At 37.7% G+C, this 23,832-nt stretch overlaps 1 protein-coding gene across 3 annotated transcripts; it reads right to left on the reverse strand.

The window, feature by feature from the left end:
- Positions 1-4,178: 4,178 nt before the first annotated feature.
- Positions 4,179-21,943, reverse strand: znf518a (zinc finger protein 518A). 3 transcript variants are annotated; one of them, XM_072557698.1, is made up of 3 exons: positions 21,787-21,943; positions 21,395-21,699; positions 4,179-12,181 (listed from the first exon to the last, which is right to left on the reverse strand). In XM_072557698.1, the coding sequence occupies exon 3, from the start codon at positions 12,018-12,020 to the stop codon at positions 6,531-6,533; it is 5,490 nt and encodes a 1,829-aa protein (XP_072413799.1). In that variant the 5' UTR covers positions 12,021-12,181; positions 21,395-21,699; positions 21,787-21,943; the 3' UTR covers positions 4,179-6,530. The 3 variants fall into 3 exon arrangements, with proteins under 3 accessions (XP_072413799.1, XP_072413797.1, XP_072413798.1); XM_072557696.1 differs by lacking the exon at positions 21,395-21,699; XM_072557697.1 differs by lacking the exons at positions 21,395-21,699; positions 21,787-21,943 and adding an exon at positions 21,307-21,382.
- Between the last annotated feature and the right edge of the window lie 1,889 nt (positions 21,944-23,832).

Here is a 23,832-nt window from a genome sequence, read left to right on the forward strand (position 1 = left end):
TTTATGCAGAGGGTGGTACATGTATGGAATGAGCTACAGAGGAAGTGGTGGAGGCTGGTACAATTGCAACATTTAAAAGACATCTGAATGGGTATATGAATAGAAAAGGTTTGGAGGGATATGGGCCGGGTGCTGGCAAGTGGGATTAGGTTAGGTTAGGTTAGGTTAGGATAGGATATCTGGTCAGCACAAATGAGTTGGACCGAAGATTCTGTTTCCATGCAGTACATCTCAATGACTCTCTGTTCCCGCCCAGTTGAAGAACACTTCAGTGGTCAAAGACATTCTGGTGCCAAACTGTGGGTGACCATCTACAAGGTGGACTTTAGAATACACAACGCAGAACCACCAAGCAGAGGCAGATAGCTAAGTTTGGTATCTATGAGGATGGTATCAACTGGGATCTTGGGTTCATGTCACACTACAGGTAACCCCACTACTCTCTATACTCTCTCACAAAACTCTTATACAGTATCTCAGACTCTCACACACATACATTCTGACTCACATACACACACTCTTTTCTTCCCCCCCTCCCCATCCTCAAACCACCAACATTCACGCGCGTGCGTGTGCACTCAGTCTATGGGGTGAATTTGCAGATTTATTTTATCTAAAGGCACACAATCTGTAGGCAGTTAGTTCATGTGACATTTTATCAATTTCTACTTCGGAAATAGAACCTGTCTGACTCTAGGTTGAGACACACAGACTCTGACCTCACACCTTTAATGCGTTGACTGTGACGAGAGGTTACGTTTTAAAATAAAAACTAAACCTCAAGTTATTTCAGGAATATGACTTCAAAGTAGTCCATTTACACATTAATGAATTGAAACCTGCAACACCATTCAAAATGATTAAAGACTTAAAAGCAATCCAGATTTGTTCAATACATTGCATCAATCGTTACACACTTTGATCTTTTACTATAAATTCTGTGTCCAATGATCCTGCCCCACTAGCTACCCAATGAAGGAGCATTACTGCAAAATCTTGTACTTCCAAATAAACCTGCTGGACTGTAACCTGGTAACTTCAAAAAGGTAGAAAACAGCCTGGAAGTTTGCCTTTCAGGCAGGAGGCGGTGAAGAGTCGTGTGCCACAAGGTCTGCTTTTCATTACATATATAAATGATTTTGGCTATGAACCTAGGGGGTATAGTTAGGTTTGCACATGGCATCAAAATTGTATGTGTAGCATTTTGGAAAGGCAAATCAGGGCAGTACTGGTACACTTAATAGCAAGGTCCTAGATAGTGTTGTTTAACAAAGAGACCTTGGAGTGCACATTCATAGTTCCTTGAAAGTGGAGTTGCAGGTAGAAAGTGAAAGGAGCATTTGGTATGCAAGGTTTGTAGCTCAGGTTGAGGCTTAGGGTGTAGGTTTGATATCCAGACGTTTCATTACCTGGTTAGGTAACATCATCAGTGGCGACCTACAAGTGAAGCAAAGCTGTTGTCTCCTACTTTCTATTTATGTGTTTGTCCGGGATGGGGTTCCTGGGGTTTGTGGTGATGTCATTTCCTGTTCGTTTGGTATGCTTTCCTTTATTGGTCGGCGCATTGTTGGAATATCACATACAAATCTGGTCTCCCTCCTATCGAAAAGAATGTTGTCAAACTTGAAAGGGTTCAGAAAAGATTCTCAAGGATGTTGCCAGGGTTGGAGGAGAGAGGCTAAATAGGCTGGGGATGTTTTCCCTGGAGCAGAGGCTGAGGGGTGACCTCATAGGTGGTTTATAAAGTCATGAGGGACATGGTTAAGGTAAATAGACAAGGTCTTTTCCCTGGGATAGGGCGAGTCCAGAACTCGAGGGCATAGATTTAGATGAGAGGCAAGATTTTAAAAAGGGACCCAAGAGTCAAATTTTTCACAGAGGGTGATGCTTGTATGGAACAAGCTTCTAGGGGAAGTGGTGGAAGCTGGTACAAGTACAACATTTAAAAGTCACCTGTATGGGTATATGAATAGGAAGGGATATGGGCCAAACACTGACAAATGGGACTAGATTAAATTAGGATACCTGGTCAGCATGGACAAGTTGGAGCAAAGGGTCTGTTTTTGTGCTCTATATCTAGTCATACAGTCACAGAGATGATGTTCCCATTTCAATAAAATAAAAGAAAAAAATCAAACTGTAATATGCTTGCAGGATCGTCCAAATGTTGATTCAGCATATTCCATTTTTAATAATACACTTGGGTGCTGTGCTTAAAGTACAAATTCTCAAATATAATTCTCAGACAGAAAACCACAACAGTACAGACAATGTGAACATGGATTTTTTTTTTGTTTGCTGTTATTTCTCTTATTTGAGTTTCATTAATTTTATTACAGGATATCCAGAATTTCTGAAAAACAACTAAAACATTACACAGCCTAAAAATGACCATAAAACGTAACAGATATATATGATTTTAGCAACACTAAAAGAAAGTTCTTAACAGCCAATTCTAAAAGATGTTAGAGAAAAGCAAGACTTATGACTGTACTTGCATAAGAGGAAGATATTGAATTCTACTGCTTCTGGTAGTGAATATGTAGGCATCAGCTAGGTAGGATAGGACTGAACTTTGACGTGATGAACGCTTTATCATTCATCATTAGCAGAAGGGTACATAAGAATAATAAATGCATCAAATATATCCATACACACACACACTCCAATCCCAAAAGAGGGCAAGGGGGGGGGGGGGGGCGGGGAAGGACAGGGACGAAAGGAAAAAGCCTGAAATGGGTCTTATCTTATGGCACTGATTGGCCTTACAATCACTGTTTGAGGCCACGTTACTGCCATTAAAATTGTTCAAATATGCCTGCACAAAGAAATTGAGTATGTCCTTTTCACTTGTCTACCTTGTATGTGAAAAGCCACTTATTTACAGTTATTTAGTCACAAAATTGGAAACCACTATTAAATAGTTGCACTATAAAGTTGGATAGTGCTGTCCTTCAAGAGGAAACATGACATTAGTAGCACAAATTGAATAGATCACTCAGCAGTATGCAGCAGTAGCAAGACCACAAGATAGAAAAATCGAAGATCTATGAATAAAAAAAAGCACAATTCTCAGTATATTAATGGGTTTGTACAAATCTCACATCTGGTGCCAGCAAGGAGAAAGTGAGGACTGCAGATGCTGGAGATGAGCGCTGAAAAATGTGTTGCTGGAAAAACGCAGCAGGTCAGGCAGCATCCAAGGAGCAGGAGAATCGACGTTTCGGGCATAAGCCCTTCTTCAGGAATGATTCTTGAAGAAGGACTTATGCCTGAAATGTCGATTCTCCTGCTCCTTGGATGCTGCCTGACCTGCTGCGCTTTTCCAGCAACACATTTTTCAGCTCTGGTGCCAGCAATACTATATATAATTCTAATCACCATAAAGACATTCAAACATTGGAAACTTTGCAGCAAAAAGGGGGTTTAAAGGCACTAGAGTTATGAAGACACACTGAAGCAGCTGGAAATTCTGACGGACAAAAGACACATGGGTGAGTACTCAGATTCTAAAGTGATATTAGTCAGATAAACAGTAATAAATTGGACAAAAGACATTTTTACATCTAGATAACATGGCAAAAAGCCAGCTTCGGATTTAATTGTTCACATTTAACTACTTAGGGTAAAAAGAGTATAAGCAGAACTGTCTAATGCTAAGAGTTAAAATAAAAATAAAGCAGATGCTGGGAATCTAAAAATATAGTTAAGTACCATTTAGCAAGAAAATGAGTTAACAATTCAGTCAGATTCCAGAAAGTAACTTGCCCACTAAATATTTCAATCGTGTCTATATTTCATTAATAGAAGAGTCAGACAAATTAAAGATCTTGTAAAACTGTTAGAAATGGTTTGGGGACAAAGTTACTGCCTATCGCTTGGGCTAAAACAATGATCTTTAACAGTCCGGCATATTCTAAAAAAATTACTGGTTTGTTCTCAATGGTTTTGCATAGAGAGGAATTGTTTTTCAACAGTAGACCTAATATGCAAGAATTCTCATTGTAGTTAAACAAATTTCCAATGGAGCTAAATAGATCTGCAATTTAGTATAGTTGTTGAAAGCCAAAATAATGGATAAAGTATGAAATAGATTTATGCTACCTGTCAAAATAAAGCTATGTTTGTGAAAGTAGGCAACAGAAGAAAAATCATAAATTGCTTTCAATTATCTTTATTTCTGAAGAAAATGTACATACTTATTCAAAATAGCATGCATTGGTAAATAGCTTGAAAAGGAATAACCCAAAACTTGATAGCGCAGAGCTATAAAATATGTTAAGGCTTTGAAATTAGTTATGTGGAACTCATTCAATCCATTTCCAATAAACAAAATAAAATCTCCAATTTCAACTCTAGCAAGCAATTGTTTTATTTAGACGTAAAGAGAAAAAAACTGAAGCAGGACACCTATCCACATTAAACATTTCATATCCAAGTATTCCTTTTGATGTACTTACTAGTCAACTGAAATTATACTTCAAATAACAGGAATTTCTTTAGAAATTGCTTATTATAGCAACAAACCATTGATGTAAAAATATATAACAATTTAATCTTACATAAATATTTGCTTTATAAAAACAGCTCATCTTTACATAGTTTCAAAATTAAATAAAAAATATAACAATTGCATACTGCTCAAAAATATCAGAGTCCTAGAGAACTAGGAGTACCTTTGCACATCTGCAGAACGGCAGTAACCCAATTTCAGACTGTACAAATACAATCTACATTAGTTTATATAAATTTGACCACAGCAGAGATTTTCAAAGGGGTCATAGTCAAATTAGTCTGCAGAAATAGTAAATTACTAAATTTATAATAATTTGGACAGATCATTCAATAGATGCATACTTTAAACAATGCCAGGAGGGTTAAATGCAAGCAGCCATTCAAATGAGGATACAAATATTGGCAATTTAGACTCAAATTTGCATTCTTTCAAATTATCAGTCATTACTCAAACAGAGTACAAACCTACCTTGTTTTTTCCATAACTCTCTCCTCTAACAATGGCATCTTTCATTAGTTTCAATAGATGACAAACAATGCATAGACTAAGTGAGCAAACCAGCCACAATTTCCTTGTGCCTGGAGCAGTTAAGGCCATCAGGTGTCTGCGTCCATCCTGAGCTTCATAACATTCCAGATCTCTTCACGATTTTATTTTCACATATTTGCAGTACATTACAGATGAGGTTACATTAATCATTACACTCTTCGAAAGGGGTACCCAATTAGTCATCTTTTGCCACACCCTGCAATAATTCTCTATGCCTGCCAAACATTGAACCTGCAGCCACACATAAACCAACCTTTTCAAAGACTGATTCCCTTTAGCAAATTCTTCATATTCAATTGATTTCAAGAAAAGAATCTGAAAAGAATAAACTGTGAATGCTATTAAAAATATATTTATCATTGGATTTTTTCTCTCCAACTGTCTTGGAACCACATGAAGATACAAAAAAGCTTTGAGCTCATCCTCCGAGGTCCTGAAAAGTATGCACCTCAAGATATACCAGAGAATAATTCGGATTCACTTTATGACCATGGATCGTACAATGATAAAGTAAAATCGTCATAGTCACAGACGACTCATTAGAGAAAGGTATCTGGTGGTTTAACCAGAGTGTCACCACACTTCAGACAAGCAGACAGGCTTAGAAAGTGGTACCTTCATGGTAAATGCAGCCGGTGAGAGGATTGAACCAGTGCTGTTGGCAACACTCTGCAATGAAAACCAACAGTCCCCTAGACATGGATTAATAGACAATAATAAAAGATAGATATCAAATGGTTGAATTTTCAAACTGCACTGCTTCCTCCACTGCATAGTATATAACCACAAAATAACTTGTCAAAAGAAAAAAATTGTATCAAAGAAGTTCCACATTTTATGACAACTCACTAAATAGAGGGTAAACAGGATAGCAGAAAACTGAGAGTCAAATGTTTAGAAATCTAAAAAGATTGTTTAATCATTTCATGGCAACTTACTGTATACCAAACAGCAATTAGAAGTACAAATGATTGTCTTTGCTTGGGTCCAGCACACAACCTGTGCTTAACAGTATATCTGTAATTAAGACATTACAATTATTTGAATCAGGTTCACTTTTGTAAATTTTTCAATTATGACAATATAAAATAAATTTACACCACAATTAGTAACATCCCTCCTTATTGAAGATATTCGGTCATAATAAAACCTGAAAGAAAATGGCTATTCCCACCAAATTTTCTGAAGAGTGCATTTATTTAGTGTTATCCAAAGTATTAGGTAAATCCCAATACTGTGCCACAGCCATTGTTACAAATAGTTCAAAAGAAGAAAATACTGTGAAACAGTCTATAAAGGCCTTTAAGTACATTCAAATTTAAATGCTTTTCTCTCATCCAGGTTTCATAAGACAGTTCCTCTCCAATAAATTTACATTAACTGAAGTGGTGCAGTGAACTGGACATAGGCAAAACATGAACATCACAAATTACTTTCAATCTTAGACCTTTCAATGCTTAATGCATTACCAACAAGTCAAGCTATTCCAATCTCTTGTAGCTTCCATTAAATGACGTTGACCATGACCCACCCAATCCTCCTGGTTATCAAATATTCGACCACAAAACCAGCAGCTGAATCTAGCTTCAATAGCTTTATTCGAAATGTTTTTTACAATCTGATAATTGTTCTTGCTTGTCTTTTTCAATTTTAACTTCAGCACATATCTTTCTTTGACAGGGCTTACCGGTTTTATCTTTTTGCCCTGATTGAGGAGGAATCCTTTCTCAGCTACTTGCATGCTGCTACAAGCATCCAATAAAGCACTAATTGTTCTTTTTGATAAAACTACTTTGAGAACATTTCCTTTACACTTTTTAATGGTTTTCATTACATTAACCACTTCAGGGGCATCAACATCAGGATGGTTAAGCACTATCACAGGTTGGTTTCTTCTCGGACATCTAATAAGTTGCCCATGATCAAAAGGTACAAGCCTTAGGGTCTTCACAATGCTACGCTTAGATGCAATATTCTTAACTTGAGGATTTTTTTGTTCTTGCTCTGTTTCTTTAAGTTCAAAGCTACTGGATACTGTTTTTAATGGATTTGCAGAATTTTCCAACTTTTTTTTTAGTCGCTTGCTGTATCTGAAAACAAGCTTTTCATTACATGATTTCCGTGGCTGCCACAGTTCATCAGATTTCTCATCATCCCATTTGCAGATTGGTTTTGTTGCAGATCTCTGAGACGAAACTGAAGAGACTTTACTAGTATTTCTTTTCTCAGCGGATCGAATGGGTGAACTTCTGGGAGCTGGAGGAATAGGAAGTTTAAAGGAAGCCTGAGCACTGAGTTGGGGAAGGATGCTGTCATTTGCAGGTGTTGAGAGCACAGGTTTATTCACTGGTAGCAGGATACATGGAGAGCCACCAGCAAACAACACAGTCTGACTTGGTTGCTGTAAAGACTTTGTCAAGTCACCTGCAGCATCACTGTGAAATGCCATGGAATTTGTCAGAAATTGATTGCTTTTCATTCCTGACTCCCCACTAGGACTTTTAATAAATTTCAAGAAAATCTTTTTCGGAAATGGCCCATTTTCTTCAGGCATGGAACTAGAATTTGTCATAGCATCTTCACTTTTAGTTTCAGTAGGTTTCTTTGCAATACACTGAAGCACAACAGTTTGTTGGTCTGATACATTTTCAATATTTGTACTGTGTGTGTTCCCACAACCCAAAACAGTCACATGCCTCAATGGAATTGAGGGAGAATTACTTGATACAGAGGTAATATTTTCAAGTGGTTCAATAAATTTTTTTTTATCCTGATCATTTATGTTTAATGTGCCTTTCTCAGCTGTATAACTGTTATTAGTATCAAAAGTCAGCTTTGCATAAGAATGATGGTCAAACACAGTGGAAACTGGATCTTTAGGCAAAGGATCTTTGAAAGACAAACTGTTTACTGGTGTAGTCTTCATGCAATCTAATCTGGAATCACTGGTTAACGAACATGTATTTTGCACGATTTTGTCAGATACTGGCGTGTGTCCTTGTGTACTGGCATTTGTACGATCCAACGTCTGAGGATTGCCACCACAAACAATACTAGCAACTGCACCAAGAGCTCCATTTCCAAAAGTAAGTACTAAACCTGACCCCTTATCTGGCAGGGAGGCAGAGTTTCCCGTAACAACTTTTGGCTGCGGAACTGATCCCCCAGAGACTACTTGCAATCTAGGTTGTTTTGTCAAATGCAAGGGCACTGCTGAACCCTTCTGTGATGGTTGGATCACAACTGATTTAGCAATACCAGCAAGGCGCAAAGGACCTAGAAGTGTGACAGGTGCGATAGAAGAGTTACTGCTCCCATTAGCAGAAGTACGAATTGCATCCTTTAACAACTGCTGGTTAATTATTTCAGCAGAATGAGTCTTTAACAGTGTGTTCAATTTTGCAACATTTGGTAGTGTGCAATTACTTGATACAGATGGAGATAGGGTCTGCTGTGTTCTTTTCTCACCAAGAGATTTGTCAATACCTAAAACACAGCTGTCATTTAGAGAGTCCAACTGCGTAGCCCAACAGTTCTGCTTAATAGAATAATTATGTAAATCCATTTTGTTTGTTGCAGAAAATGTACTTGTCTGTTTTTCTGGAAAACTAGGAGGACTACTTTGGGGACACTGTGATCCACTGCAAAAATTCTCATCAAATACGGAGGTGGCCTTCAATGCATCAAGTAGTAACTGATTTTCTTCAGGTGCTAAGCAACTCATTCCATCCCCAGTCTGCAACGAGAACACAGATGTAATTCTAGGCATTACTGGGGAAACACTACGATCATTAACTTGCTGTTCCAAGAAGCCTTCTGCAGTAACACTGTGATCCTGGTTATCATTGATCGAATAGTCCATCATCTCTACGTCTGGTTTACTCACACAAGTTGATTTTTCTGAAAATGATTCAGATCTACAGGAATCCAGGATCTCTCCTTGTGAACCTGAGCTATTGCTAAAAATTGTTTCATCCACTTTGATATTTTGAAATCTAGTATTTCCCTCCAAGCTAGATATCAGATCTGTTGTGGAGGACCAATTACTTGTACACTTAAGCTTATGTTGTCCCTGCATTGACATACAATTTTGGCCACTTTGCATTTCATGGACATTTTTGAATTCCATTTCACTAACCTTTAAGGTTTCAGACTCACATTTTTCTGATATTGGTACTTCTGTAGAATGTACATTATGCAAACATTTATCATAATTAACTTGGTTAGGTTCTTCAACATTGTTAGAACAGATACTTTGATCTGAAACAACCGTGCGTAACACTGCACAGCAAGAATTAATGTTGCAGTCAACAATAGGATTACTAGAGAGATTATTACACCTTGGATTTAGGGTTTCAGCTCCAAGTTGACTTGAAGCTGAAAAGGAATTAGAACTTGATGTTGTAGAACTTGTAGGTACTGTAGATGAGTGAGAGATATTTTTTGATGCCACTGGTTTTCTGTCTATATCAGATTCTTCAACAATTTCAGAAGGTTCCAGCATTTGCAGAATCATAGGTGAATTAAATTCATTCATACCTGGATTTTGACTGCCAAGCAGCAACTGGGATGAAATGCTTGTTGATGGTGGCTTGCTGGAATTGTATGTGCTAGCTGTTGAAACTTTTCCATTGAATGGATCATATTTTGGATTTATAGAGGCTTGAGATGTTACAATACACTGCAGTTGCTGAAGGCTTGACATATGAATTCCATGAGCTTCCATTTTGGGGGGCTGCCCAGAGCTTGATTCATCTTTAAAGGTACTTTGAGGAAGAACTACTGATGGTTGTGAGATTGTCACTGGCTTCGAACTATCACCCTGCATCATCAAGCCACAAGATTCATTTGATGTAGAAACCTTCACCTTAGCATAATTGTGAATAAAAGGTAAATGGCAACCTTTTATGGTATGTAATGAAGCACCACTGTCTGACTGAGACATAACTTTTCCACTGGATGCCTGCTCCATTAAGCACTGCAATCCCTTTGAAGAAATTTGACTAATGGTTGAAGATACAAACGTCAGAGATGAAGAACTATCTGAAATGGAAGAGTTTTCTGGAGTTGAAGTCTTGTTTTGTTTAATTTGATTATCTGGTCTACCTTTGTTTATTGTGGACTCAATTAGATTCAAAGATGATGTTGGCAATAATAATTTGCCTGTGAGAGATGAACTCATGCCTATAATTGATGGCTCTATTGCCTTAACTTGAGCAAGCTTATCATTCGTTACAGAAAGTTTGTGAGATAGCTGTGGAACGGATGTTTGTATCTTTGGCGCTGTAGAATTGTCTGTTACCATTAATACAGGAGGCTGATTTGTCAAAATATTTGATAATCTAATGAATTCTGCATTCGCATGTGATGCTTGTGTACAGGGTAATTTAACATCTGAATTTCCTGTGTTCTGAGGCAAACATAAAGAGCCATCATTACCAGCTTTACCTTGAGAATCTGAAGCACTTACATTTTGTTTACATGTAGGTATTAGCTTCAATACCAAATGCTGTTTGCCATTTACAACTTTGAAGCCCATAAATTGAGCACTATAGTTAGGTGGCACTGATAACTTATTCTTTAGTATTAGGACAGGGGGCCGAAATGGAACAATCTTTATAGCTGTTTGTTTAGAGCTATTTGCATCTGCTGACTTCTGTGGAGTAGAAGCTGTTGACTTTGGTCGCAGAATATCATCTTTCTCAATGTTGATACCTTTGGGACCAACTACTTTTTCATTTAAACTCACATCGACAATTGGAGACTGTTGTACTGGATGGTTGAACTTTTTTGTTGCATCATCAGATCGCTTAGCATTATCCTTTGTAGTTGACAAATGCAGTATTTGCCTTTTCTTTCTCCACTGTACTTTCCGAGACACACCATTTTTATATCTTTTCAGAACAAGTTTCAGACCCGCTGAACTCTTCAATTTGCCCTTCTGACCTGAATCCATTTCTGGTTTTGAACTGCTACTTTCTGTCAGGCCTTTGTGGACAGCATTAATGTGTTTTATGATATAGTCTTTACGTGTTGCACCATATTTGCAGTATTGACAGCAAAAGGGAAAAGCTCCTGTGTGTACAACAAGATGTCTCTGAAATTCACCTTTCGTATAACTTACATGCTCACATTTACCACATTTGTACTGAATCACATCATGTCTGTGAATGTGCTGAATAAATGTGCCTTGATCCTTCGTAGAAAACCGACATTTTTCACAGCGAAAATTACCATTTACACCATGTTTCCAATTTAGATGCTTTCTCAGCTCTTGTAGAGTATACATTTTACCATCATTGCAAACTTCACACTTAAGAAGAGGAGTGCGATGTTTCAATCGGTGTTGGCTCAGTGTCTGAAAATCATTAGCAGTAAAACTACATAACTCACAGGGATATACAGGCAAATCTGCAGCATGCAACTCCTGATAATGTTTCAGCAACTGTTTTGGGTTGTATTCAGCACTATCTTTGCATTTTTCACAGCTAAAACGTAGAACCTTTACTAGTACATCTTTTGCCACCCCCTGTGAAGTTTTAGGTACATCATCCAATGACTGCGGTAAAGCACTATCCTTGAATGAAATATTCCGATGGTCCACCCAAGTTCGGCCACCCGTCCTCATGGATTTTCTTGCAGTTTGACATCTACTTAGTGAAATTTTACTGTCATTCGCAACCAAGTATGGAGAGATGCTTTTCTGCACATCTAATCTTGAAAGAACAATTTTTACATTTTTAAGCTTAAATTTCAATTCGTGACAAGGCTGGTTATTCACATTCTTATTCAGAGTCACTGATGGCATAGATGGTACACGTGCACGCTTTTGTGCGGCTCCTTTGTCCTTTTTCATTGATGAAGCTAGTTTCTTTCTATAGTATCTCTTGCTAACTGCACCTGCAAAAGCATTTGCTTCATTAGTTTGTGCAAAGTTTTTCTGGTCAGATTGCATATTTCAATTTTGTGGAATGTTAATCAAGGATGTTGTGGAGACTTGTTAGATGTCTTCTTTCCATTTGCTATATATCACAAGGCAGCTCAGAGAGATCATTTCTCCATAATTTTAGCTCAGACAAACCAGGCTACAAAGTACTCTTCAGAGTGATAGCAATTCTGTAAAATAAAGAAAAACAAAATTTTGAATTGAGCTATTGCACACAAAAACTGATATGCTGCACAAAATAATTGTCAGGAACAAGACCTTCGGTATTTGCAGAACTCAAACTTTTGTTGCATTATTTCAAAAGAGATAAAAATGATAACATTGAACAAAATTTTGGACATCAGCTATTAAAAAATGATTACGCATTGAATAAAGAATTAGAATCTAAACAGTGTGGAAACAGACTCTTCGGACCAACAAGTCGACACCGACCCTCTGAAGAGGGACCCACCCAGACCCATTTCCCTACCCTATATTTACCCCTGACTAATGCACCTAACTTGTACATCCCTGAACACTATGGGCAATTTAGCATGGTCAATTCACCTACCCTACACATCTTTGGACGTGGGAGGAAACACAGGACCCAGAGGAAACCCTCACAGCCACAGGGAAAATGTGTCTGAGAGAGTTTGAAGTTGCCCAAGACTGGAATCAAACCTGGGTCCCCAGTGCTGTGAGGCAGCAGCGCTAACTACTGAGCCACCATGCCGCCCTATTGCTGGGACATAAAACTGTCAAGCCACAAAAACAAATACTGTACAAGTTTTTGGATTTACTACAACTTCTTAGGTACAGGTAACAGTGTTGATCGCTCCTGTAAATGGCTCAAGAAAGCATCCTTTTATTAAAGGTGATATAGTTAATAACTGGAATTCTTCTTCATCTGTACTCAACCTTTTCACATTTTCCCATGCACTACTTGAATCCTTCCAAATGATGCTGAAATATTCTATTTGGATCAGACAGTTTTTATTTATTCTTTCCTGGGATGCGGATGCCACTGGTAAGACTGGCATTCTTCCTAACAATCCTTGAATTGAGCAGATTACGAGTCCATGTCAGAGGGCAGTTAAGACTTAACTACATTGCAGTGGATCTAAAGTCACATCTAAGCCAGACCAAGTAAGGACCCAGATTACCTTCCCTAAAATGACATTAGTGAAATAGATGGGTTTTTTAACAACTGACCGAGACCATCTTTAAATTCAAGGATTGTTTTAATTTTAAAGTGAAAAATTTCCCTAGCTGCCATAGTGGAATTTGAACACAAGCCCCCAGAGCACTCGACTGAGTGTCTGAATTAACAATGTAGTAACATTACACTATGTCACCACCATCTTTTCAGCGGCATATTCATAATGTCACTGGATTAGTATCCCAGAGGCTTAGGCTAATGCTTTGGGGACACAAAAACATACAAAGTTATGTTGCTCACCTATCACCTTAAATCAACAAACCACAGCTTTTGTCAGACAAAAATAAAACTGAATAAAATATTCCTATCAGAGTTTTCTTAACTTCATTGAGCCAGCATCAGGCTTCTGATGAACATTGGACACATGTGAGAAAGTGTTTCCTTGCTAGGTTAGTCCAGAACATAAACTGAAAATAAAAGTATATTGTTGTGTATGTTGGAAACATGCAGATGATCAGGCAGCACACGTGGAGAGAGAGAAAGAAAGTTAATATTTCAGGATGATGAGCTTTTCATTCACTGCCTGCTCAGATCATATCTCTCTCTTTTCATATGTTCCTAGTAAATAGGATCACCCTCCTAGTTTGAAAGAAAATCAGTTAGTCAGCATGGAAACAGATCCTTCTGTCCAACTCATCCAGACATCTTAAAGTGACCTAATCCTATTTGCCAGCATTTGGTCCATGTCGCTCTAAACCCTTCCCATTCATGACATCAACACAGGAAATGACATCACCCACCCAAGGAAACCTAAACACAAACAGAAAGGTGAAACTAACACCAGCACTTCACCGGAGGCTCACTGATGTTACCTAGTATGGTGATGAAAAGTCTTGAAAACGAACCTTCCGGTTGCCATACTGTAGGGAATCTATTCTTAAAAAAACCTAATCTTCCAGCTCAGCAAGCAAACTTATATCCAGAACCTCAACCTGAGCTACAAACTCTTCTCAAAACTCACTCTTCCTATTCATGTATATACCCTGATGCCTTTTAAATTTTGTAATTGTATCTGCCTCCACCACCAGCTCTGGCAACTCTTTCCACTCGATCCTGTGTGAAAAAGTTGTTCTGCAGATCCTTTATAAAATCTTTGCCTCTCACTTTAAACTTATGCCCTCCAGTTTGGACTCCCTTCCCTTTAGCTAATCACCCTATCCATGCTGGTTTGAAAATTTTAAACCTCCTGTTTATGACCACACAGATCCCTGCTTCAACACTGGATGAATGTAATATAGTCAAGAAATCGACTTTGGGTGGGATCATGGACATCCCTAACAGCCAGGCTCAGCACACAGTAGCTGATGAAAAAAAATCACATTATCAAAGCTATCCCATCACAAAAGGCTCTATCCAAAATATTGGTTGACACGACTGCCACATTCTCCTCATGGTGATGAGTTACATCTACGTATTAAGACAGTGTTTTGCAGCATTGCCACCATTCTAAATGGAACTAGATTCAGTCTAGAGCTGAGCGCTCAAAACTGGGTATATACACACACAACACAATACAGGTCATCATCTACTGATCTATATGCATTCAATCACAATATGTTGCCTCACCCTTCAGCACATCAACTATTACCCTCAACTCAAGGAATCAACTCTAGCTCAATGGTATGTGTAAAACACTATACATAAAGTGAGGTGCCAATCTAAAAGTGAAACACAGGATTTCAGATATGCTAAATAGCAGAAACAGTATTAACAAAGTTAAAAAATGCCACATCAATGCAACAGATCAAAGCTCTGCAGTCCTCCCATACGCAATCATGAATGGTAACAGATAATTCAACAGAAGAAACAGAATGACCTGTACATTGAGGACTATGGACCCTGACAACATCGCAGCAGTATTAATGACTTTTTCCATTCCAGAACTAGCCAAACAGAAACAGTGCCGTTATTATCAAATACCTGACAAGAGTGTAGAATTGTCCTGGTATGTCTGTCCACAAAAAGCAGGACAAATCCAATCTGGCTAATTATCACACCAATCTGCTCTTAAATCAACAAAATGATGCAAGATCTTGTCAAAAGACACTTACTCAGAAATAACCTTGGTAGGAGTTTGTGGTTTAGTGGTACACAACTCTGAGCAAGGTGCTTAGAAAAATTATTTAAAAACCTAATCACAAACACTCTGGGGACTTTATTGTGTAGTGATAGTCCTTCTATCTGTGGACCAGGTGGTTGGGTTCAAGCCCCACCTGTCCTGGGTGGTGTCATAATATGTCCAAACAAGTTGATTTAAAATACCACATTCAGGTTAGCTGTATCAGGACAATTTGGGTCCAGATTTCATTATGACCATAAGCTCTTTTATCTATATTTAGATTATTTAAACAGGTAATACGGCAGATCTGTGTTAAAGCAGCATTTGACAAAGTAGAATCAAAGAATTCTTGAAAAACCACCCACAAATGAGAATCAAGGAAAAACTGGAGTACGACCAAGCACAAAAGGAAAACAATAGCTGTTTCCAGAGGCCAATGGTCTTATTCCCACATCACAGGAGTTCCTCTGGATATTAACCCCAGCCCAAACATCTAACTACTTCAATGCCCTTCCCTCATTAGGAGATATTTATGAATGACTGGAACGCCATTTGCTGAAGTAGTCCATACAAACATGCAAAGGCAGAGCAACGTTAATGGCAATTATGCAAATAACATTGCTAAAAGAGAATCTAACCTCCTCTACCTGACAATTATTGACACTGCCAATCAACACCCTGGACCACCACTGACAAGAAACTTAAATATTATGGCTAGACGAGCAGGTCACAGCATTCTCCTGTGAGGGACTCACCTCTTGATTCCAAAAACCTTGTCCACTATCCACAAGTCACAAGTCTGGAGAAAGATGGAATATTCTCCACTTGCCCAGGTGAACACCACTCTAATTACACTCAAGTAGATAAAACAAAGCAGGGCAAAGCCCACGATTTGAGTGATAGCCAGTCCAACATTTTAAAACATTAATTCCTTTCACCACCAGTACACCACAGTTTCAGGATGTAACATCTACAAAAGAAAATTTACAACTTGTTGAAACTTTCTTCCCAAAGTCTATGACCTCTACATCAAAAAAAAGGACAAACAAGTGCAGATATCTACGAATACCTGCAAGACTTGGAAGTAGAGCATCTTTCCTGGATTGTCACTGAATCAAAATCCTGAAATTCTCAACCTAACAGAACTGTATCTTAACCACAAAAAAAACTCTCAAAGTTCATCATCGTGTTCTCAAAAGCAATTAAGGACAAATAATAGGTTAGTATTGCCAATGATATCCACATCTCACAAATGAAAAAATGTTAGCAGCCACCAAGGAATAATGGGCCTTTAATGAGCCAAGAGAATCCTTAATAACAGACGCTAGAGTCTCAATGTTTCATAAAAACCTGATTATTTGATCTTAATATACATCATAAATGGCTATTCCATGAAATAGCTTCACCTTTTGTTATTAAATCAGTTATAAAGTTATTAAATAATTAGGGACTGGTAATTTTCAAATTCTTCCTATGAAGAGAAACCCCTTTCAAAGGCAAAGAAAAAATTAAAAAGTATTAAAACAACCAGAGAAGAAATAAGTTAGGGAGCAGAAAGAGAAACTACTTTCATATCTGTTAAATAAAAGTACTTCCAATCATGGAAAATTAAAACTCTGAAAATAATTTGTGCTTTGAATTTACTGCATGACACTAAAATAATACAAAACAGAAGCTTCTACTATAAAATAGTCAAAAACAAGAACATTAGACAATAGCACAATAACTTTTAGTTTTGTTACAGTGTACAGTCATTTTTAAGCTACATTAGATAAGCAAAAAACCACAACAAGTCACATAAGAGTAGTTTACAATGTGCTGAATGGGAAAGGCAACAACTGTGGTTTTTACATTTAGTGTACCCCAACTACCAATAAACATGTGAATTGGGGGGGGGGAAGAAAGAGTGGATAGGAGTATATGGAATATCAAATTAATGGAGAAATGTGACAGTAGATCTCTCCTGTTTGCTTAATTCTATCACCATTCTTCTTTCACTTTTACTCCTTAATGTCAACCTATTTCGCTTTTGTCTAATCGGAGTTGTCATCAGTCTCTCTAAAAAAAAATGTAGATGTAAAAGAATAACACCTCCTACAAACTCACCATTTTCTTTTCTCACATTACTCCTATGCAATTGGACCACTGCTGTCTATCACTATTGCCAACACTAGGAGCTGCACTCAACATTTTGCTACCTAGCTAAACAAATTATCTTTACCTCGATATGCAAAACACTTGATCTCTTAAAATAACTGATATCATTCAAAAATAGTGTATTTTCAGCTACAAGGAATGAAAATTATACAGCTAAACTTAGTTAAAGCACATTCTTCAAAGAAAACTCGAATGCTCCAACTAAAAGCCCTATTCCCCAAATCAGTTTTCAGCATCTTCATCATCCTGACAGCCACATTGAGAAATTAGATGCCCAAGGGCAGATTGAAGAAAACATGCAAGCTAAAACAGTAACCAGTTCTTAATGATTTAAGATCTCAAGCAGTGAGAGAACTGGAAAACTTCCATATCACATGATGATTGTTGTTTTTTTTAAAATGAATAGTGATATTCTTTAGGTTCAACAACAGGATTATATATTAACACAAGTACCAGTTCCTCCTGATGCAATAAAACAATCATCATTTCAGAATTGAATGGTCTCTCTACCTCAACCCAGTAGTTGAAAGTAAATTTACAATGACATTACCAAGACTGGAGAGGTTTGAGTTAAGAGGAGGTGGGATTTTTTCCCTGTAGCTTAGAGATTTATAAAATCATGAAGGAAATGAACAAGTTGAATAGCCAAGGTCTTTTTCCCAGGGTAGAGGAGTCCAAAACGAGACAGATTAGGTTTAAGATAAGAAGGAAAAGATTTAAAGAGGAACCCAAGGGACAACTTTTTCATACAGAGAATGGACAAGTTGTCAAAAGTGGTTTAGATGAGTACAATTACAACATTTGAAAGACATGTGGACAGGGACATGAATAGGAAATGCTTAGAGGGATATGGGCCAAATGCAGGCATATAACACCAGCTCAGTTTAGGAAACCTTGTCAGCATGAATGAATTGCACCAAAGGTTTCTGTGTTTCTACACTCTCAATTGATAAAAGATAATAGATCAGAAAAATATTTACCTTGTTTACCCCTCACCCAAAAGGAACCCAGCCGCTGCTTTACATAGGTGGGGTTTTGACATGTTATGTCCCCTGACATGAGGAACAATACCATGCAAAGAAAAACTGGTGCTGAGGCACTACCTTCACCATGCTATTTTTGTTTCCAACTCAAACAAAATATCTTTTCACTTTCCAATCTATATGGTTTGAATACTAGACATCTAATCTGCTGTACTGGCTTTTTGCTTTCACAAGTATTTTCACACCAAACTCAATTTTTATTCCCATTGCATTCATGAGAAGATAGCTGCCACTCATCCATCTCAACTCTCCAATTTGTTCAGTTGTAAAATGCAAGTTGTTAAATATGGGTGTGCCATCAATTGCAGTATTTTCAGGAACATGGAAACAATTTTTTTTCCCAAAATACAGAAACATTCTGTTACCCATAGTCATTTCAAATGCTAATCATGTCCAGGTACTAGCTTTATTCTTCATATCATTCTTGATTGATTAATTAATAGCAAACAGTAACAATCTAGTTTTAAATACATGGTATTTCTGCCTATTTATAATTGCAACAGGATGCTTCCAATGGATAACTATTTTTTCAGGCACGAGGAAAAATAAGGAAGGTGAAATTGTTATTAATATACACAAGTTTAAACATTTAAACAGACAAAAAGATATATTGTGCCAAAAGAAAACAGGTCACTAGATTGGCACATGCCATTACTTAGTGCTACAATAATGGAAGTATTTAGCAAGATGCTGTTAAATAGCCATGAAGGGCAACTCCATAAAAGTAAATTTCAAATTAGAAATGAGAATTGACCCCAACTAATTCAGAAAGGTTTAAATATTGATTGCATTACAGTTTTTTTGGAGACTTGGGCAACTGTTAGTCTTCATGCCTTTAAAATTGCCTAAATGAGCAAAATACACTCCAGAAGTGTAATACTCATATCTGTAATGCATCCATAATGATCTACCCAAAAAAAATTTAAAAATTAAAAATCTATAAAACACAAACTAGCTAAGCAAAACCAATACAATTCTTTCTGCATGTAACTGAAGCATTTCATCACACAATCTTTAAAACACAACCAGTAAGCAAGATATTGTTTATCCTATTATTTGCCTTGAAAGAAAACTGTAGGTTTCAAGCTGAGATGTGTCACTTTGTATTGTCTTAGTAATATCATAGCCAATGAATGTGTCAGTTACCATGAATCTGCTCAAAATTATGGAGAGCATGCAGTTTTTAAGAGAGAAGAATCAATCATTCATAATAGAGTTTAATATTTCATACAATGGATAAAATAACCACCCAAGTTCATGCAATATAACATTCAAAATCTCTTTACATGAAGATGTTGTTCTGTTGAGAAATAATATTTATTTGAACAGATACTGCCAAAACTAGTCAGTTTTCATGCAAACCCAAATTTCTTGACAACCAACATGAAGTACTCAAAATTGGCACATTAGCAATCTAAAAACGTTAACATTATGATACATGTTGTCATTTTTGGATATTCAGTGTCCTTCATGTGGTAAAGTGTCCCAAGTTCTTTCACGGAAACATTATCAAAACTTAAAACTGAGCCACAAAATAAAACATTAGTATTTTGATTAATGAGCCAGTCTTCAGAGGAGGAAAGAGACAGAGGAGTTTATGGACAGAATTTTAGAGCTACTAGCTATGACAGCTGAAGATATGGTCATTATTGGTTGGGTAAACACATAAAATGGAGTTGAGGATCAGAATTGGAGGGCAGATATCTCAGTAATTGTATGAAGATAATATGGGTTTTGCTACAGATGAATCAGAAAACAAGGATAATTATCAAATCAATAATCAAATCATAAACCAAATGTGGGTCAGCAAACAAGGCAATGATGGATGAACCGGCCTTAGTCCAAGTTAGAACGTGGACAAAAGTGTCGCAGAGTGCAAAAACTGATGGACGATGGAATCAGGGAGGCAGAATAGGACTGCATTGGAATAGTCAAGTCGAGAGAGAACAACAGTATCAAGTTTCAAATAAGGGATTTTGGAATAAAGATTTGCTTACACTGTGGATTTTCTAATATCTTTGATGATGATACAACTGTCCAAAAAAATAAAGAACAAGGGAAAGATATTCCACTCACTAAAATAATTAAAAAGTGATGTGGATTCAAGGCATTATACAGCAGTTTACAATTGAGGGAATAAACAGTGTCCAACAATCCAAGTCTATCAATACTAAAATCCAGTAAAACCATGTTGGTGGTGGTGCAGAGAGGTAAAAGAAGAAACAAAGGTGCAACCTCATTGGCAACATTACCAAGATGCTTCAATTCAATAAATTCATAATTTTTCACTCCATTTTACTAAAGCAATTTATTAAAGTTGGGCATGGCACACAATCCAATACATAGAACTAAGTTAAATTAGCCAATGATCAAATACTGTCTTTGGATTTCTACATCACTCACCTAAAAGCAACGGACACAATGCATTCATAAACACTGCACAAATTCCCCATTGCCATAAATAACAAAAATATGGAATTCTAGTGTAAATTATTCGAGTTGCAAAACCACCCCTACACAATACCGAATTTCGTGACAACTCAAGAATTTGTAATTTTGAAATGAAAATCACATTTTAAATGCGTCAATGCAGGGGAATTTACTTAGTCCTGGCTACAGGTTACACGTGTCTCTCTCTCACACACAAACGACCAAGGAGCAAAAGCGAAATTTTGAACTGAAACAATTTCGAGATGAATAAGTACAATCCAAATCCATCTACTGGCAATGCCTACCAGGCTATGCAGCGGTAACCGCTTTTAAAGTTTACCATTAGTCTACAACGGGAAAAATAATAGAAGTCTGAACAATATATTTATCCAACAGAAGTATTCTGACCTATTCCAGTGGACATGATCCGAGGCCGAAAATCCCGAATAGAAATCTATTTAACCCCACCGTCAAAATGGCGGACGTATACACTTACGCAGAATTGAGAAGCTGGTTGATGTATTCCCCTTTAGCCAAGCACTTGCAACTCTCAAATAACCGGCTTAAAGGACGACTGCGCCGCAAATGCACTTCCGCCGTGTATCCGACCCCAGATCTCCAGGTACCTGCTTGTGTCGACGTTTTATCGGTTGCACTATTTACTCTCGGCTCGAAAATGTCCTCCGCCCACGGCCGGTGCGAGCAAGCCGACATTTTCTTCAGAATTTCTGTTGGAATTCCCGAGGAAGGGCAGCGGCTTGGAACTGAAGGCACCCCCCTCCCGTCATGTCACTGTGTTGACTGGTGGGTTTAATATTTTTTTTTGCTTAAAAAAGGCTTCAAAACGAAACGGAATTTGCACTCAAAAATTTTTTTTTCAAGCCTTACCTTTCTCTTTGGGAAGTTGTGAGAGGGTCCCTAATGAGCTGCCATGACAGTCACATCCGGGCATTGTGCTGCTGGGGTTCCTGCGGCGACCCGAGGCCCAGGGGAGGCGCTGCTGCACGGGCCCGACTTGGCCTACACCGAACCGGCTGTGGGGGAGGTGGTGGTACCTGACAGACAACTTCCGTCAAAATCGCTGCGACTCTTCCTGTTTGAGTATTGCACACCCACCCAAGTGTCAAATTGAAACAGCAGGAAGTGGAGAAGGGCTCGATTTTTGATCACACAATGAGGGATCAGTTGGGTCAGAAGGACTTTTGACTCCCATTGCAAACATCTATTAAATCCATATGTTGAAGTCCCCTTTCTCATCCATTGACCATCAATTTAGAATCTGTTTGATCATTATTGGGGGGATTTTTTGTAGTTTTTTTTGCACTTAAGTACTGTTGTGAATATTCAGAAGGCGAAACACCAATTAATCTGAATTCACAAGTATGGGTTGTGGTACAGGTGACCTAAAAAACCTTAAACATTCGTCAGCCAACAAGATCGTCCTCTGTTGTATCATGCACCATAAGTATTTATTTCAATCTTTCTGTATCCTAGAACCATTTTGCTGCTATCTAACATATGGCACATTATTAGAGAAACGTCAGCAATTTGTAGTGAATGAACTATTAATGCAGTTTCTGACAATCTCCATTATTAGTGTCTTAGATAAATATACTAAAAACGGAACTTTCAAGTCTTCCCAATTACCACAGATGTCTTCAGGACAATGTTCTTCAAGCTAAACGTCAACAACTGTTCCCTGTAAAAGTCACCATGTCTTGATATGGGCCCTTCTCCACAGTTTTGCAAAGAAATTAAAATAAAACTATATGCTTCAAATTGATTTGGTAATTTAAAAAGGCTCAATAACCTCATCGTCGATAAAGTACATATTGTATTAACTGAAAAATGTTTCTGTTTATACAGTATGTTTCATTTCCTTTGCAACTAATAAAGTGTTTTGAATTGTAACTGTTATTGTAGTGTAAGTAAACTACAGTTATTACATTAAGCAAGATTCCAAAAAAAGGAAATGACTAGATCAGTTTTTCTTCATGTATTGGTTAAAGAACAAAGAGGGTTGCAACCAGTTTACAGAGAGATATTGATAGATTAATTAAGTGGACAAGAAGTTGGCAAATTGAGTTTAATGTGATAAATGTGAAGTTGTTTGTTTTGGAAGGTGGAACAAAATAACTATTATTTAATTGGAGAAAAACTGCAGAAAGCTGCAACACAAAGGGACTTGGGGGTACTTGTACATGAAACACTGAAAGGTCATGCACAGATGGGGCAGGAAATCAGAAAGGCTAATGAGATATTGGCCTTTTTTGAAGTGAGTTAGAGTATAAGAGTAGGGAAGTCTTACTGCAACTGCACAAGGTGCTGGTTACTGCACATCTGGAGTACTATGAACAGTTTTCATCCCTTGTTTAAGTAAAGATCATTTCACTGGAGGCAGTTCAGAGAAGGATCACTGGGATGATTCCTGGTATGGAAGGATTGTTTTGAAAGCAAAGGCTAAACAGGTTGGAATTCTACTCACTGGGGTTTAGAAGAATAAGTGGTGTTCTCATTGAAACATTTAGGACTCTTAAGGGACTTGACAGGATAAATGCTGAGAAGATGTTTCCCCTCATGATATACTGTAGGACCAGAGGGCACAGTCTCAGAATAAGGGGGTCCCAATTTAAGATCGAGATGAGGAGACATTTCTTCTCTGAGGTATGAGGTGCTTTGGGGCTCTTTGCTACAGAGAGCTGTGGGGGCAGAACCTTTGTGTATATGTAATGTTGAGGTAGATTTTTGATCAGTAAGGGAATCAAGGATTACAGGGAAAATGCAGGAAAGTGGATGTGGGGAATGTTGGACCAGCCACGGTCCTATTGAATGGCAGAGCGTGTTCTAGGAGCTGAATGGCCTACTCCAGTTCCTATTTCTTATGGTCTTAGCAAAGATAGCTGATCTTGTACAAGCAATTCAATGGGAGTGTTG

The sequence above is a fragment of the Chiloscyllium punctatum genome, chromosome 38 (assembly GCF_047496795.1).
Source record: "Chiloscyllium punctatum isolate Juve2018m chromosome 38, sChiPun1.3, whole genome shotgun sequence".
NCBI classification, from domain to species: domain Eukaryota; kingdom Metazoa; phylum Chordata; class Chondrichthyes; order Orectolobiformes; family Hemiscylliidae; genus Chiloscyllium; species Chiloscyllium punctatum.

Excerpts from the sequence above, each read along its gene's own strand:
- znf518a (XM_072557696.1), bottom strand. The coding sequence starts at position 12,020 with ATGCAATCTGACCAGAAAAACTTTGCACAAACTAATGAAGCAAATGCT.